At 40.8% G+C, this 17,655-nt stretch overlaps 1 protein-coding gene across 2 annotated transcripts in view; it reads left to right on the forward strand.

Annotated features, from left to right (window-relative positions):
• The window catches only part of LOC143280049 (uncharacterized), a 28,338-nt gene that overhangs the window by 3,563 nt on the left and 7,120 nt on the right, over positions 1-17,655 (forward strand). The window contains exons 4-18 of one of the 2 annotated variants that reach the window (XM_076584527.1): positions 178-315; positions 1,354-1,386; positions 3,256-3,342; positions 4,400-4,468; positions 5,184-5,234; positions 5,866-5,967; positions 6,369-6,434; positions 6,942-7,110; positions 8,699-8,777; positions 9,962-10,148; positions 10,912-11,042; positions 11,421-11,547; positions 12,134-12,273; positions 13,124-13,290; positions 13,935-14,008. In XM_076584527.1, coding sequence (XP_076440642.1) covers positions 178-315; positions 1,354-1,386; positions 3,256-3,342; positions 4,400-4,468; positions 5,184-5,234; positions 5,866-5,967; positions 6,369-6,434; positions 6,942-7,110; positions 8,699-8,777; positions 9,962-10,148; positions 10,912-11,042; positions 11,421-11,547; positions 12,134-12,273; positions 13,124-13,290; positions 13,935-14,008 — 1,620 coding nt within the window. The remainder of the gene's footprint in view (positions 1-177; positions 316-1,353; positions 1,387-3,255; positions 3,343-4,399; positions 4,469-5,183; positions 5,235-5,865; positions 5,968-6,368; positions 6,435-6,941; positions 7,111-8,698; positions 8,778-9,961; positions 10,149-10,911; positions 11,043-11,420; positions 11,548-12,133; positions 12,274-13,123; positions 13,291-13,934; positions 14,009-17,655) is intronic. The other variant, XM_076584528.1, reaches the window with a different exon arrangement.

A 17,655-nucleotide genomic window follows, 5' to 3' on the forward strand; every position in this document is an offset into this window, starting at 1 on the left:
TATGCCAGAAGCATGTCACTGTCAAGCCAGCTGATAACCTGTCTTATTAGTATTAAGTGCAAAAAACAAATGTTTAAAATCCTTGGTAGTATGACTATGAGAAAATCATGCATTTTTAAATATACATTAAAAATACTATTGGATAATTGTGAACCGATATATGTTTATATATTTCAGTTTCACCTGACAAAGATGATGTGTCACAATCACAGCCTGCTACAAGTACAACAGAATCAGCCTCTCCTCACAAAAATGGTTCCTCACCTCTTGTCCATCCATCAAAACTGGGTGGTTTTATTCCTGGAGGAGGGACAGGTGGGTAAGCCCTTCAGGCTGTGATGTGCAGTAACCTTGTTACCTTTGTCAAAGACAGGATCTTACCTTCTCAACAGCCTGTGACACTTTGATGGAAACAACTTATTGTGTCACTTTGATATGGAATGGTTGGATCAGTTCACTTCTTTGGCACACTGGGAAACCTGTAACACTGAGAGGAGGAAACAAGTTTAGCATGAATAACCTCCAACAGTTTTACTCAGTGATAGAAACATTTCTCTGCTTTAAAAATAATTAATGCAGAGTAAGTAGAAAGGTACAGTTTAGCTTTGGTTCAGGGCACCATAGGTTATTTGATCAGTTCACGAGAAGAGCAGTAGGTCATTTTCAAAATTAATGGGTCAGGAAAAACAATTGAATATTCTTTTCTCCTGCCCACATACTCCCTAGATTTATAATTAAAATTGTACTGTCTACTGCTTTCGTTGATATGTGAAATGGTGTGTGTGTGTTTGGGTGAAGATTTGTAAATAGATGTTGAGATGCTTGTGCTAATATTTGCTCAGATTGCTGTGTCTTGATGGACACTTAAATGTTGAAACACTGATTTTATATGGACTGCTCTGGATAGTTGATGTGTAATATCCAATTAATATAAAAGAAAAAGTAGAAACAGATGTGAAACAGTACAGTTGAAAGACACTAGGTCTACAGTGTCACTGTGATGCTTTTCAGCCTATTTTATTTTAAGCAAATTTTTGTCTGCTTTGTGAAAATCCAAATATTCACATTTGCAAAATGTTTCTAAGATTTCCTCAAGTACAATACCAACATAACATACAGGCCTGTTAATTCCAGGAAGTTAAATATGTCAGTACGTTTAACTCTATAAGTTATGGAAATGTGAACGTACCCTGTGGTAGAAGGAAGAAGAAGACTTTTTGTAGAAGGACTTGCACACACACACACACACACACACACACACACACACACATTGAGATTCTGTAATGGTGGTGTTAAACATCTTTTTTTCTTTCTTTTTTTCAATATCTGACCTTGAATCTGTCTTTCTTGCAGTCTTTGGCGGGGCAAGTGGAATGTCACAGCCAAGTGAGTGACTGTGTATCTGTACATTTGTGTGCATGCTCGTATCTGACATGATTTGTTTCATCTTACAGATAATAATGCTTACGACTGGAAATATTTTTGAATGAAGTTACTGATAGGCATGGACTTGTCTTGAAGCTTTCAGATAATTAAGTGTTGTTAATCATAGTTCTGGGAGTTTTGAAGAAACAAGTGACTTAATGTATTTTGATAAGCTTGTGAACTGTTTGTTAAACGTAATGCTTGTATGTTCAGATCCTCAGACCTGAGTTTTATGAAAGGTATCTAACTGATGAATTCTTGTACATTACTGGAATATATTGATAATAATGAAATAAAGTGGGGTGGGTAGGAGGAGAAAAAACAAAGACAATTAACTATGCTTCATCACATCCAAAGGCCTGTTTGAACAGGTGGGTTTTCAAGTTTGCCATGAAAGAGGACAACGTTTGTTAGTGACCGAGAATTCCAGACAGGAGGTGCTTGATACAGAAAGGCCCTTTGGCCAAATGTCTCTGAAGAGGTTTTGGGGACAGAAGAAGCTTATCAGCAGAAGACCCGAAAGAACAGGAAGGGGTGTAAATATAAAGGACAGAAAATGAGTAAGATGGGAGAGAGCCTTCAAAGTGGTGATAAGCCAGTATGGCAATGTTGTACAAAATTTTGTTGACTTAACCCCTAGGCTGCCTATATGACGAGATAATTCATCATGGCAAGCATGTACGCTTCGCTGCCACAGTGACGAGATAACTCGTCATCGAAATATTCTGACTTTTCCCAGCTTTGCATTCAGTTCGTTGACAAAAATGCTGGTAGCTTTGGCTTGGGGAACCTTTCTAGATTCTATTCATAGCTAGAAACCCCATCTACGTCATGAGGCAGTCCTTTACTTGAACGTTTTGGTTGGTTACTGGCCGCAGTGTTTGCCTGACTCCTCTCCTCGCTTGCTCGCTCAACAAAATGTTGGACTGACGTTGTCTTCAAGACATGTGATCGAAGCAAACTAAATCAACCAAGATTGTTTTCTTTAGCTGATGCTCAAAAAGAATTGAAGCGTAAATTCGAAGAAGACAGTGGTGAACATTTATAGGACGATTTGATAGGAAATAAAGGGAGCAATCTAGAGAGTGGCCAAGATACGACTATCAGTGAGGGATGCTGGCTGCTTAGCTCTAGCAGATGACAGAAGTCACCCAATTTAGCAGGGCACAGTGTGAGTGATTTTCTTGGCAATCAGCCAACGCGGTCTGATGAGAACTGGATAAATGACTGTGTGAGAGGGGTAAAGAGGAGGGGAGTGGAGACTGAGGGGGCATGGCCTCACATCCATATTATCACTCGGAGAAGTCACAATGCGTTGTGTATCTATTTCTTTTTCAATTTTTTTTATATTGTGGTTGTTCTAGTATGATTTTGTGTGTGCAGATATCCATTTGTCCAGAAAATGATAGTGCAAATTACCTGACTAATGTTTGTAATGAACAAGTGGAAAATGTGACAAAAAACAAAACACTGATTTCAAAACAACAGCATGTCACTAAAAATATATAAAATGGGAAAACATCATGTGTTTTGTATTCTTTATTCATTTACCTTTCAGAAAATGTATACTTTTATGGGTCTTTCTCCAATAACAAAGAGCACAGAATTTTTTTTTTAAATTATACCCGTTTTTTTGTGGAAAAAACCCTGGCAAATAGATTTCACTTAAATCTTATTTTCCTGGCAGCGAAAGGGTTAAGAGGAGGGTCATGTGATCCTTTGATATAATAGATGTGTACTATCCCAATTACTTGGATAACTGTACTTTTCTCAGCTATATCCAGTCGTTATGTGATCATTTATTTTGTTGTTTATTTTGTGTTTTTTCAGCATTCTCCAATCCGTTCTTGACACGGATGCCTCTCAAAACAGATGTTGTGTCCACTGGCAGTGCAGAAACCCAATCCAGATCAGACTGTGAGTCAACAGTTTTATCTTAGATTTCTGTCATTGGAGGGAGATCTGCAGATAGATCTGTAGTTGGGGAGTTGTCATTTGGTGGTTTTAATGTGCCTACCAGTCAGAAGTCTACACTTTCCTTCTTCAGATAATTTGTAAGAAGTTTGCATGCTTGAGGTAAAAATATTATTTAAAAAAGGTTTTGTGCTTAACTGCTTTCAGCAGATGATTGCATCAGAATAATCTTTCGGTCAAAAAATATTTGAGAAGACATTAAAAACTGAAAGAAATGGTAATCTTCCTTGGCAGTTGTATGTGTGTCTACTGTTGTTTGTATGAAAGCACAGAGAAAATCATAATTATGAATGATGCAACACAATGATATTATGTTGTCTTTGAAAATATCATTCTGAATAAAACAAAACGTAAACATAGAAGAAAAAAAGAAAGGTTTAACTGTAGTATAGCATATTAACAATGTTATTGATGTGGTAATGTGAAGTTGAGCACAGGTATGTAGTTTGATTCTGATTTAAAGTGACTTAGAGCCCAGACAATCCAAACTCCTCAGCTTCAGCATTCTCAGACTACAACATTTCAGATTCATGATTTCCATTGGTGTTCTGCTTTTACTTGCTCTGGTTACCAGACTGGTGGTCTAGGTCACATGGATTTAGGAATAAAAAAAAGTGCATTTCTTATTGAGGCCTCATTGTATTTCTTGTTGAAGCCTCATTGCATTAGTCACCTGCACCTGCTTGCCCATGTGAAAGAAATGTGCATTGTTGTCGCCTTTGTATGATGTGGTACTCTGTGTACATGTAATTTGCCTGTTTGGGATTTTTTTTCCTAATTTACACAGTGACAGGAAACCAGGAGGGGATGAATATAATTTGAATAATGTGGCCAGTTTTTCATGAAAGTGCTCACGCCTTATGTTCCAAATCTCAGATTAAGAGAGAGAAAGAGAACAGTTACATGATTATCATTTCACTGCCCTTGATTGACTGTCTGGTATAAGTCAATCAAATCAAATCAAAAACACTGTATTAATCCATATGGCATGGTTCCCCAGGTATTCTTGCTCCTAGTCGCCTCAATCCTGTGGGATCGAAGTCCAGTGATGGAGAGTGTGATAGTGGTGGTGAGTCTTGGTGTGGTTTTTTTTTTTTTTTGGTTCTGTCTTATCATTCTCTTTTGTTCTTCTGCTGAAGTAGTAACCTATTTTTCAGGTTACAAGACATACTTAAATGGAAGCCAGATTCTTTGATTATTTTTTTTTAGTAAAAAAAAAAAGGGGTGTGGGGGGGGGGAAGATACAAATGCAGGTAACACCAAAGAAGATTAAGCGCTGTGTTAGCACTTTTACTGTTACTACAAGAATCAGTGCAATATAGATACTTAAAAAAAAAGAAAAAAAAAATATATATATATTATTATTATACCAGTTATGCATGTTGAGAGGCTTGGTGAGCATTGAACTGAAACAAAAATTGCACACATCCTATGCATCTGTAATTGCATACATCCATCATGGCCATTCCCAGTCATCTTGTGTCTCAACAGTACTGAAGCCAGTGTGTAGAAGACCATTTGAGAAATGAAATTTTGGCCATGGAAGTGTTGGTTTTGTCTGTTTCTGCACTTGTTTTCTCTCCAGCATCATCCATATACAGTGATCAAATGATTTCTGACTTTAAAAACCAAAGGAAGATCGATATTTCATTTTGAAGACACGTATATATTCCAAACATGGTAGTTGATAGAAAAAATGATAAGTTGACTTAAGACTGACTGAATTGAAAAACAATCTTTATATATTTTTTCCCTTATTTCTTTCTTTGGATTTTTTGTTTCAGATGACAAGTTACAAGCATCAAAGCGATCTATTTTAGCTCCATCAAAAATTAGTAAGTATATCCATGAAGCCAGTATTCCTGGAAGTGTGTATGTTTGCCATAAAAAAGTGGTTTAACAGTGAATTTCAGACAACAGTTTCAGTTTCTCAAGGATGCATCACTGTGTTCGGACAAATCCATATACGCAACACCACATCTGCTAGGCAGATGCCTGACCAGCATCATAACCCATCGTGCTTGGTCGAGGCCTTGAGCACATGTTTATAGATCTGTGCACCTAACAGAGTGGATTTCTTTCATAATTTTGCCGGAGGACAACACTCTTGTTGCCATGGGTTCTTTTTCAGTGCACCAAGTGCGTGCTGCACTTGGGACCTCGGTTTACTGTCTCATTCAAATGACTAGACGCTCAGTTTGATTTTCTAGTACAAGTTACAAGCATCAAAGCAATCTATTTTAGCTCAATCAAAAATTAGTAAGTATATTGAAGAGGAGTGGTTTCAACAGTGAATTATATTGTAGTACAGTGCTGTTCTTAAAGTACAGGATATCACCATCACCGTCTAGGAAATCAGAATCTCTGTAGTTGCTTGGCAAGTTTTTAATCTTATTAGTACTGTGTTTCTGACTGCAATATGTTTTTACGGTTTCACATGTGTAAGAGTTATAAAATGTGTTACAGATTTTGTAAACAAAGACACCTCTGCAACTAGCAGTAAGTTCCAGTTACGGCCATCAGCTCTGCGAGCTCCAGATTTATCTTTTGGTGCTGCTAAATCTCCAGGTAATATGTGTTATTGTTTTTTTTATATAGGTTGTTTTGATGCAGGCAGGTAATTTTGTGAACAATTTTAGATTTCTTTTGATAGGTGATACGAACAAATATCCAGCCAAGTATAGACATTCCTATCAAGATGAAATTACCTGTGGTTTATTGTGGGATCCAACAGTTATTCACAGTTTGCTTAGGTTTTGGCTTTGAACAAATCCCCCCTGCATCCCTCACCCCCCCTGCCCTCCACCCTCTTTCTTTGTCTTTTAAAATATTTATTAATAACTTACCTTCATTCAGATAATGAGCGTGCATGTTTTAACATAGAAGGGTGGAAAGAGTGTGGTTGGGTGTTATCCTTTTAAAAATGAAGTTGACTACTTTCTTTCACCTCTTTTTCTTCTTTTTTTCAGTTGTATCATCATCAATACTTAGACCAGCTAAATTACCAGATCCACGTACAGCTACTGAAGTGAAAGGTTTGTATGTTATTGGTTTGTTGTTTTTTTGTGTATGTGTATTTTAGACTTTCATTTTACTGTACACAGTCCAAGATCAAAACATTTACTCCATAATAACTGATCATCAGGTGTAGCATTTCTCCTGTAAGTAATGTAAGATAGTAATAATTTATCCTTTGAAGTTGCACATTCCAATGTTTATCCAGTTGTGATGACTGGTGGCAGCAGCAGACAAGTTCAGTAACTTTGTTCCCACAGGGGCACACAACTTCAAGGCAGTAATCGTCAGTACTTCTCATCAGTCTGCAGACAGGTCAACAGGTAGTGAGCATGTGCTTGAATGAAAGGTAGAGAAGAGCAGACACAAGAAACCCTTCTTCACTCCTTTGCAGTTAAATGTTTAGCAGCCTGCCTGATTCACTTGTGGTTGTGACTGATTTTTGTGTATTAATAATGGCTGATCAATTTTGACAGTGGGTGTTGAGCTTCTGTTCTATTGGCTTCATTTTTTTCTCCTCTACTCAGATGCGGTGAAGGAAAGCGTTCAGGAGAGCACCAAAGTGAGTTCCAGTGCAGTGCCAGCAGAGGCAGGGGAAGTGACATCATCCACAGAACATGTGGCAGAGTCTGCCTCTGCTGCTGGTGCCAGTGGGGTCTCTGACAACTTTGCTGCAGAGCTCAGTAAAAACAACCAGTAAGATGGCTGTGCTGAGTGCACATTGTGTGTGTGTGCTCAGTTTTTATCCGTTTGTTCAAAATAGCTACTCATATCTAGGAAACAATTGTTTGGGATTGTTGACAAGGGAAATGAATATTTTGTTAACATATTGTTAATTTGCAGTGATATAGTCTTTCCCTTTGAATAAAGTGTTCTACTGAAAATCAGCCCTTCACTCATCAATAGTGTGTTCCAAATTGTTATTTGTTGAGCTGAATTTTGTATTGTTTAAAAAAATAAAAGGATAAATATATTTGAAACAAAAATGGGATATCTGTTACTCTTACCTTGATCTGAGAAACTGTCCCCTTACTTTTTCACAGCCCTGTTAACTCACTCAAGACGATGAAATGCTATAGCGTTCCTGCCATAAGGTAGCATTCCAGACGATAGAACGCTATAGCGGTTTCGACAATTAAAATTTTTTCCATGTTTTCCTCATGGGGTAGCATAACAATCGCAGCTACACCGGGCACTGCGAACGTGTCAAGGGTTGAATGGAAAGTTTCTTAATGAGATTTCTTAACAACACACTCCACAGTGAGTTCAGGACCCCACACGACAAGCTAATCTGCATACGTATGGAAAATGGCGTCGCAGGTGATACAAGTGGAAATTTTTGGAGCAAACTAGATCACAACAGCGGCTTTTACTGCTGCTGAAGTGATTTAAATGCTTCAAACTGAAGGTTTCAACATCAACGAGGATGATGAAGACATTGAATAAAGTATCTGTAGTGAAGAAAGCTACCAGCAAGAAGTTACTGATAGTGAGTCGGCCTCTGACAGCAGTGAAGAGGGAGGGGGATGGGCGTTCACACAACGTGAGGAGAGGGGTCAGTGGGTCAAATACAGTGAGTTTCATTCAGTTACTTTATGTTTTGTAGTTTTTGTGATTTTTTTTCCGAACCCTAACAAATGGGTCGTCTGTAGGGAAAAGCAAGGGAGAGAACTATGTGTCAGGAGTGAGTCAACATACTATTTGGATGTAAGATAATCTGTTTTGTATTTAGGTATTTTGTTTTTTCACACTGTCTGTGTCTTAAACCAAAACTGAGCATCAGTTGCTTTGAACAGTCACCATTTTAGGCTTTTAGTTTTTACATTTATGAATAACTGGTATTGTTCTTCATAAAAGGCATTTTCTGAACTTTAAGTTCGCTTTTGACTTACACTGATTTGCACATACTGTTGCTCAGGTTTATTTTCTTGTTTTGTGTTCAAGTTTGTACATTGCCTTGTTAATGGTGGGATGTTCGTTTGTTTTTTGCTGGTTTTGTTTGACTGATAATGTGGATTCAGATATCTGAATAATGGTTTATGTATTGGCTTAACCAGTTTCCTTACCTATTAACAAGACCATTTATTCTCCTGGAATTCTTTTCATACGATTCCTCTGCTGGCAGCTTTGTTTTACGTAACATTGAAAATACGTAGCTGTTTCAGTTATTGATAGAAGATAATGAGGCCTACCTGTCACTGCCTTGTGTCAGAGTTAACAGGAGTTAATGTGTACCAGTGACATGGAACTTTTGCTTCATGCAGTGCAGCATGCTTTGTGGCAGGTTAAAGGATAGCGTCAGTACATCAGTGAGCAGTTCTTCTGGCTTTGTCTTTGGCCAGAATCTCTCCCAGCGGGTCACGGTAAGTTGGCTTCTTCTTCAGATCTATTGTAACTTTATGCTGTTCTGTGTTCCCCTTTTTCTACTATGCTTTGGTTCAGAAATCAGTTATAAGGTGGGTGGGAATTTTTATGAGCTAAATTAATGATAAGAACTCATAGTTTATGCTTGTTTGGTTTGATTTTTATGAGCTAAATTAATGATAAGAACTCATAGTTTATGCTTGTTTGGTTTGTTGAGTCAGTCTTGTCTGGTTAGTGGTAGATATTGTTTTTGGATTTGATGAGGCTTTACAGATTTAGCATTGTTTGAATGATCGTGGAGCTAAACCCAGTCATGTTCTGTGTTGATTTCAGCTCCATTCACAAAAGTTCACATCTTTTTCTCTTTGTCTTCTTTTTACCCTGTGATTGAATTATTTTCATTGTGTCTTTTGGGCTTGTTTGATATCTATTCATTTTATCTTACATCACATAAACGTTTCTCTCACACTATATTCTAAACTCACATCCTCACCCTGGTGCTGCACATGTATTTGGTTATCATGTTTAATTTTTTGTTGTTGGATGGTTAGTAAAAAATGTATTTAATTACACAAACTTAACCGTGAGATATATGATTAAAAGCTTATGCAGTATTGATTATGTAACGAAAAGCTTACATACTGTGGTATAAAGTGTATATCGGTCACCTTTATCACATTTCCATATCTTCATTGCAGGTGCTTGTGAAATTACATGATTACATGGTCCTCAATAGAGGTACTTAAAATGACACATTCAAAGTTCTTTTCAGTTTCTTGTTCGAAGGTACCTTGCAGGCCAGATTTAGCTGTATTGATGCACATACTTCTGGGCCGTATTGATGCCCATACTTCTGGGTTTGAGGTCCCATTCTGTCATGGTGTTGTGTGCTTGGTTACAGGCATTTCGCTCTGATTTTCCTCACTCTACCTTGGTGTGAATGGATACCTGACTTTGATTTGGGAAGGTCAAAACAGTGGAAGGAGAGGATTTTGCCTCACCTTCGTATGTCAAGGCCTAGACCCAGTGGATTTGATGGCCCTGTTGGCTATGGGACCGGTAACCTGTAACACTTCTGGGGCTTGACATTTCTTGGTATAAAGTTGACAGTTGGGTGTGTATGGTACCTGTTTGCTGCACTCCATATTCCCTGTTGTCCACTACTTCTCTCACTGTTATATAGCACTCTTTGCAGGGCTTGGCTGAAGGGGAGAGCACTCCTGCAGCAGCAGAAGAGGCCTCCTCCACCTCCCAGCCCCTGGTGTTTGGGGAGAACCTGTCGGGGCGAGTGGCACTGACCAACGGTTCCAGCGACCCCCTGCCAGACAATGGCCATGAAGAGGAGGAGGACAATGAAGCTCAGGCTGCTGGTGGGTTCACTGAGTTATTGAAACAAGAACATACATGGCATGCACACACCCCCAACACCCCACCCCACCCCCACCCCTCCAGAAAACACACCAGAATATGACTGTCTACATGGTTTAAGTAAAATCGGTCATACATGTAAAAGCCCGCTTGCATTATAAGAGTGAATGTGGGTATCGTCATCCAGGACTGAAGGGGGAGAAAAGTCTGTGGGTGTAGTTCCAGCAGCTATACTAAAGTACGATTGTACTGTTGGTGTTGCCTCAGCAGCTGTACTAAAGTACGATTGTACTGTGGGTGTAGCTCCAGCGGCTGTACTAAAGTATGATTGTACTGCGGGTGTAGCTCCAGCGGCTGTACTAAAGTGCAATAGTACTGTGGGTGTAGCCTCAGCGGCTGTACTAAAGTACGATTGTACTGTGGGTGTAGCCTCGGTGGCTGTACTTAAGTATGATTGTACTGTGGGTGTAGCTCCAGCAGCTGTACTAAAGTACAATTGTACTGTAGGCGTAGTTCCAGCGGCTGTACTAAGGTACGGTTGTACTGTGGGTGTAGCCTCAGCGGCTGTACTAAAGTACGGTTGTACTGTGGGTGTAGCCTCAGCGGCTGTACTAAAGTACGGTTGTACTGTGGGTGTAGCCTCAGCAGCTGTACTAAAGTATGGTTGTACTGTGGGTGTAGCTCCAGCGGTTGTACTAAAGTACGGTTGTACTGTGGGTGTAACTCCAGTGGCTGTACTTAAGTATGATTGTACTGTGGGTGTAGCTCCAGCGGCCCGTGGAGGCCAGACCCTGGAGGAGTCGGCCCGTGAATACCAAGCCAAGCACGACAACAAGGTCGACCTGAAGGAGGTGGAGGTGTTCACTGGAGAGGAGGATGAGTCCAATGTCTTACAGGTTAGTGCTGTGGTTGTTTGTGGAGGGCTGTAGGTGTGTGTGTGGAGGGCAGAATGTGTGTGTGTGTGTGTGTGCAGAGGGTACTGTATGTGTGGAGGGAAAGCTTTTATGTTTTTGTTTTTTTGTTGTTTTTCTTTTAAGTGTGTCGGTAATTAAACTCCCAATTGTTCCACAAGATTTTTCTGATTATACCTATCACCTTCCACTAAAACTTTATGCAGCTGAGAAAGGTGAAGGAATGAGAATTAGAAGTGGGGAAATGTTTTAGCAGTTTTCAGACTTCTTTTTTTTTTTTTTCTTTTTTTGTCTTTTTTGTCTTTTGTTTTTGTTGTTGTATGCATATCATGTTTTTATTTACGCCGGATTTTTATTTTTCAGTCCAATGGCAAGCTGTTTGTGTTTGACTGCGATACGCAGACATGGATTGAGCGAGGTCGTGGTACAATCCGACTGAATGATATGTCTCCACAGAACTCCAATTCAAACACCTTCCAGTCCAGACTGGGTCAGTGGCATGGATTTCATGATGATTTCCCCTCAGTTTGTCTGTGGTTATATGGTTGATTTAATGTCATTCAGAAATTGATAATAAAGCGTTTAAAATTCCTTCAGATTGATTTGAAAGAAAGCTGTATTTGATGGATTGAATGCATGATGAAATGTGTGAAAATTTCTTCGGACTGATTTGTACGATTGTGATATTGATTTCATTTTATAGAAGTACTTAAAGCTTTGAAAAGAGACCTTCATGAGAGAAAAAAGTTTTATGAAGGTCAGCATAGCTTGTATTAGCTAGCATTTGTTTTTAATACACAGTGCACACATCTGATCAGGTCTAGGTCTTGCCTGATTTTACTCCAGAGTTGCTAGCATTGTTAATTATTGAAGAACCGTGTGTGGATGAGCAGGAATTTTGTTTTAATGTCCCTCACTCATACTGATTGCTGAGTGTAGATTTTTTTGTTAAAGTATTACTTTTCACATTTGAAACTTAAGATTTAAAAGATAGAGGATGGGCAAGTTCAATGGTGAGTTAGGGGAAATAGAGTAGATGGAGGTTAATTTTTTTTTAATGTGTTGGTGTATGACAGTGATGAGGACTCAGGGCAGCCTGCGTGTTATCCTCAACACCAAGATCTGGTCGGGCATGAACGTGGAGAGGGCCAGCACCAAGGCCATACGCATCACAGCCACAGACGCCGACCAAGCTGTCCGTGTCTTCCTCATCATGGTCAGTCCCCTGGCACAGCACTGGTGCTTGGCCATTTTGTGTACTTGTTACAGCTGCATACATAGTCACTTCAGAATACATGCAAGTAAACTTTGTGTACTTGTTACAGCTGCATACATAGTCACTTCAGAAAACATGCAAGTGAACTTTCCTTTTTATGAACTGGTAAGGGAACTCTGCTATGTCAGAGTGATCTCTATGTGTACCATGTAAAACAAATCACCATGTGGTGTTTTCAAACAGCAACATGCTGTTTGACATTGTTTCTAAGTTTCCTTTACACAAAGAACAACAACAATAAGCCATTCATAATGGAAAGAGTCTCAGTGGTCATTGTTGACTCCACTATATTAGAAAAAGAGGGGGGGGGGGAGTGGATAATGTTTTAAATAGCTGATCAATTTCTTAGCTATAGCCTACTCTTTGATCAAAGGACATTGAGGATTTCATATTCTGCTGTATGCCTAGATTTTATGTGTTCTCGTCTTTCATCGAGGATTGGGGGGTTGCTCCTGGGGAGTGGGGGTGAGGGCTTGCTCCCTTAACATCCTAATAAGGGCATTGTCCCTGCACCTCACTTCACTGTACACCTGGACCCATCATTCAGTTTTCTACAGATGCACCCAGGCTGTTATTAAGGGATAATGAAAAACAAACCTTGAAGACCAGGTTGAAAACAGAGGTGACGGTAGAAACATCTGGTGTCAGAAATAAGAGGAACAACCATTCTGTTTCGTAGTTGTTCACTAAAACTGTAATCAGAATGCTTTGCAAGTGTTCATAGTTAATACACAGATGCACACATACCTGTTGTCCTGTTGTGACTGTCTGGGTGTGTTGTGCCTTTTAGACCAACCCCAAGGATCTGGAGAACCTGTTGCGTGCCATAGACTGGCGGATCCAGCAGCTGAAGATCCATGAGGACTGGGACAAGGTGCCTGACCCTCTGCATCATGGGGAGAAGAGGAAAGCTGATGTTGAGGCAGAGTCACCTCCCACCACCCAGTTCAAACACAAGTCAGTAACCTTTGGTTGTTGTTTTTTTCTTTAATCTATAAAGCAAAGCAGGGTCTTTAAGTGAAATGTTTTCTTCCTTTTTAAAAGAAATGATAAGGTTGGGTGAAGGATTTTATTTTATTTTATATATATATATATATATATATATATATATGAGCAAGGATTAAACATGTTGCTTGCTTTTTTTTCCCTTTGCTTTTTTCCTATTTTTTGTATTCTTGCCCATACTGTAATAGATACTTTTAATAACCTTTTGTTTATTTTTTGTTTTTTATAAGTACAGTATGTGCTTTTTTAAGATTTCGACACTTGTGCTTGTATACCAGTCTGGAAAGTTGATACAGTTTTTTCGAAAAATAATCATAACACTTTCTGCAGAAGTTCATTGAAAATCTCTGCAACGATGCCTTTAATCATTTTGACTGTAACTCGGCGATAACTATAGGAAAATAGTTTTTAAAAACTGAGAATACAAATGCAGAAATGATTGTTTTCTTGGTACATGAATGGTTGTTTTCTTGGTACATGAATGGTTTGTGGTTCATATATAAAACTGTTGTTTAAGTGGAGGCATGGTGAATTGATGACCTTGTTGAGGTGAGCACTGTGTAACAGACCTTTTACTCCAGGTTTTGTTTGTACAGAAAAGTGGAAGGGGCTAGTGGCAATCTACGCAAAGAAGAGTCGGACAGCAGTGTTCAAGATCCGGAGACTGAGGGTGTGTGTGGGTTTTATGTGTGAGTGTGTGTGCGTGCAGTGTTTTGTTTTGTTTTTGTGTGTGTTGTTTGTTTTGGTTTTTATTATGTTTTGTTTCAGTTTTTACATGTTTGAGATTTAGTGGCTATGTGCCATTGTTTTATGGCTATTGCTTTATTGTTCTGGGTTGTATCCAGTTTGCCCAGCTGTTGGTTTCTCTGAAATCCTGTAAGTATGTAGTGGGATTGTAGTATGTTCTGCACAGTTGGCCAAAGAAATAGCAATATTGAAAGTGATGTATATTATCAACATGTAGCCAGCATCTCTTTCACCATGCTTAAAAATGGATTTAATTACACATACTTAACCGTGACCCAACTAGTGCAGACTCCGGCAGGGGTCTGACATTTCTGTCCTGTGCAAACTACTATCCGCCTATGCGGAGAAAACGAAACTACGGCCGATAACCTCCCGGAAGTAGGTAACCTCCCCTTTGTCCCGCTGGCTAGCGCCCTCTTTTTCCGGCAGCCATCATGATTCCTGTTCCTGTGCTCTTCATACGGCTAAGTTTTTTTGTATTTTCTGCCTGTCTGTCGATTCTCTGGCGTTCTTGTTTGTTGTCAAATTATGTCTCCAACCAGGTCACATAATTATGTAGCTCGATTGGGGAATCGTGCTAAAATTAAGGTGCGATCGCAGTCGATTCGCCGACACTCTGGGCCCTCTACTCCTGACCCTCTCAACAACGCCAACTCGCCGCCTTCTCCACTTCCTCCGCTCCCTTTGGTCGACTCCAGACCTCTGCCACCTCCTACACCTCCTCTGGTGACTTCTAGAGGTTTGTTGTCACACACTCAGGTCAGTGTTACCTTTAATGTCATTTTTATCGGTACACGAACACACTCGACGCGATACGCGTTTCTCAGCCCTGCCAGTCGGCAGTGTACGAGTCAATCTCCTCTATCTCTTTACCCATACGCACAGTTGCACCAATGGAATGTGCCACAATCCCTTTGGGGAAACAACACCAAAAAAAAAAAGAAAAAAGGCAGCTTGTTTTGGATCCGCACATTAGACTGGGCCCTATGTGCGATGCGTCCGTGGTGGCGGCCGTGACATCGGATCACGCGACCCCCCACGCGGCATGCCTCGACCATCTCGGATCCAATGGCGACCGAGGCGCGTAGGGATGCCCTCCCCTGGTGTAAGGAGGAAGGTGGACCACTAGGGGACACGCTTGCCCATACGCGTGCACCCCCCTCCTCGTCCGGATCACCCGATCCAAGGGAGGCAACCCCTGCTTCGGCACCCTTGCCGGTGACCGCCACAGTTATTTCCCTTGCACCGGCACTGCTCCTCGCCTTCAGTGCGAGTGCCTGCACGGTCCCACCAAACTATGCGGTGATGACCCCATCTGCCACACCGCCGAGTGCTGCTGTTTCCCATCCACTAATGGTGTCTCAGCAAGCTACTCAACCAAACAATCAGCAACTCATCGCTAACTTGCTGCAGCAATTATGCACCACTCTGCCTCCCGGTGCCACACCTTGCGCCTGCACCGCCCCTCGCCCACAGAGCAGGTACGTGCACGCCCCATTGGAACTTCGGCAGTGCTGGATTCTTCTGCCCCATTGCCTAACTCTGCTGTTACCCAGACTAGTATTGGCACTTCCACGTTGGAGTACCTCTTATATCATATCATATATCAATATCAAGGCGTGCAGGCCTGACAAGGCCTTTTGCCCGCTTGAAGTGGGGAAGAAAAAGAGAGTCCCCACATATGTCTGATGCATTTTTCAACATTGAGTGCGCAATGCTTGAAAAATCAATAAATATGTAAATGAGTTTTGTATTTAAAGTTTTTTTAAATGAATATCAAGATAATTTTTAAATGTATTCATAACTCGATCCTGCCTCTCGGCAGTGCTCGGGCCGATCTTGTCTATCCCTTTATCCGTCAACACACAACAGCTGAACGTCGGTCCTCTCGGAGGAGCTATTCGCGAGATTGGACCGCCATTCAGCAACAGGGGGATGCACATCCCACGGCAAGCCGACGGACTTGTCACCCCCTCGTCCACGACGCCCATAACACTGGATTACGGCGCCATCATGCCACATGCCCCGACCGTCTCGCGTCCGATGGCGACCGATTCGTGTTGGGATGCCCACGGCACTGAGGGACATTATAATTATTCCCCTTGCGGTCGTTTTCACCTGTGTCGGTTACGGTGGCATCGAACCACGGACTCACACACAGCGACACTCCTCCCTCTACAGCGAGGACACGTCGCACCAAGGGCATATGTGCTCTAAAGACACCATCATTTTCGGCGCCAAGGGAGGCAACTCCGCATTTGTAACCTAGGCGCTTGAAGTTGTAGTTAGTTTCGCCAACACAGCACGTCACTCCTGCACCCCGTGCTGTCCACCAACGATGTTTTCTTTCGGTTTTTCATTGGGTCCTCATGCCCAGTCATGGACTTTACACATCTTTGCATAGCAACTGCACTTTTCTTGCTGTTTCTCAGGCTATTGGCCACAGGAAATAAATCACAATATTTCCCCTTCTATCCTTTTGATTTATCATCACAAGCAACAATCACGAAATTATATATATATATATATATAAATCTATATATATGTATATATATATATACATATATATATACACACACACATATACATATATATCTATGAGATATCTTGCTACATTCATACACATTTCTGCTTTCACTTATAGATGTGTACTTATCCCTCGGTATACACATGTGTATGTGCTTGTGGGATAGGTTCAGACGACTTTCATATTAACATGTACAGTTATATTTCTGTCTCTATTCATTGACATCTATTCATTGAGATTCCCTACATAGCAATATAGGCACACTTGCATTTGCAGCCTTCTGTTCACAATGCCCAGAACTCTGCCTCTACGTACTGGCACTTTATTCATATGCGTATGTACATCTCATATATAGGTGCATGGACAGATTCCTTTTCATTGATGATTATGCACACTTACCCATTTACTTGGGTATATCTGTGCACACTACACGTATGCTTATACAGCCGCTTATTTCTTGTGTCTCGATCTCTTGTCATTGGCATATTTCTGACATCATCACTTGAGTTGATGGAAGTTTATATTCCCTTTGCACATATATGTATTCATTTTCATAAATTCCTCCCTACCTTGCTTTTGGAGGACAACTGCACTCAAAAAAAAAAAAAAAGCCTCATTCACGCCTGAATGTATGCTCCTTCGCATTTCAGTAGTGGCTGGTCCTTAGGGACACACACACACACACACACACACACACCCTTCACACCCACAGGGCTAAGAATGCCCTCTCTTGGTGCAAGGACGGACAAGGCAACCCAACTCATTTGCCTGCAACAATCACCCATAAGGCTGGAGATGCACAAGGAGGGATGAGGCAGTCCAACTTACAGGTGCCACTCCGGACACACATGCCCTTCATTCCTTCCAAGTTTGTAAGGCATCCCTTATTTCTCCCCTTGCCTACAACAACCCTTGATTTGCACCACTGTGGTTGTGACAAAAGCTCCACACGGGCCCTACATCCTAGCCAGCCTTCCCATGAAGGGGTGTCTATCTTGCCTTCCAAGTTTTAGCGGACCCAAAAACTGCCCACTGGGCAGGAG

The sequence above is a fragment of the Babylonia areolata genome, chromosome 3, assembly GCF_041734735.1.
Source record: "Babylonia areolata isolate BAREFJ2019XMU chromosome 3, ASM4173473v1, whole genome shotgun sequence".
Taxonomy (NCBI): domain Eukaryota; kingdom Metazoa; phylum Mollusca; class Gastropoda; order Neogastropoda; family Buccinidae; genus Babylonia; species Babylonia areolata.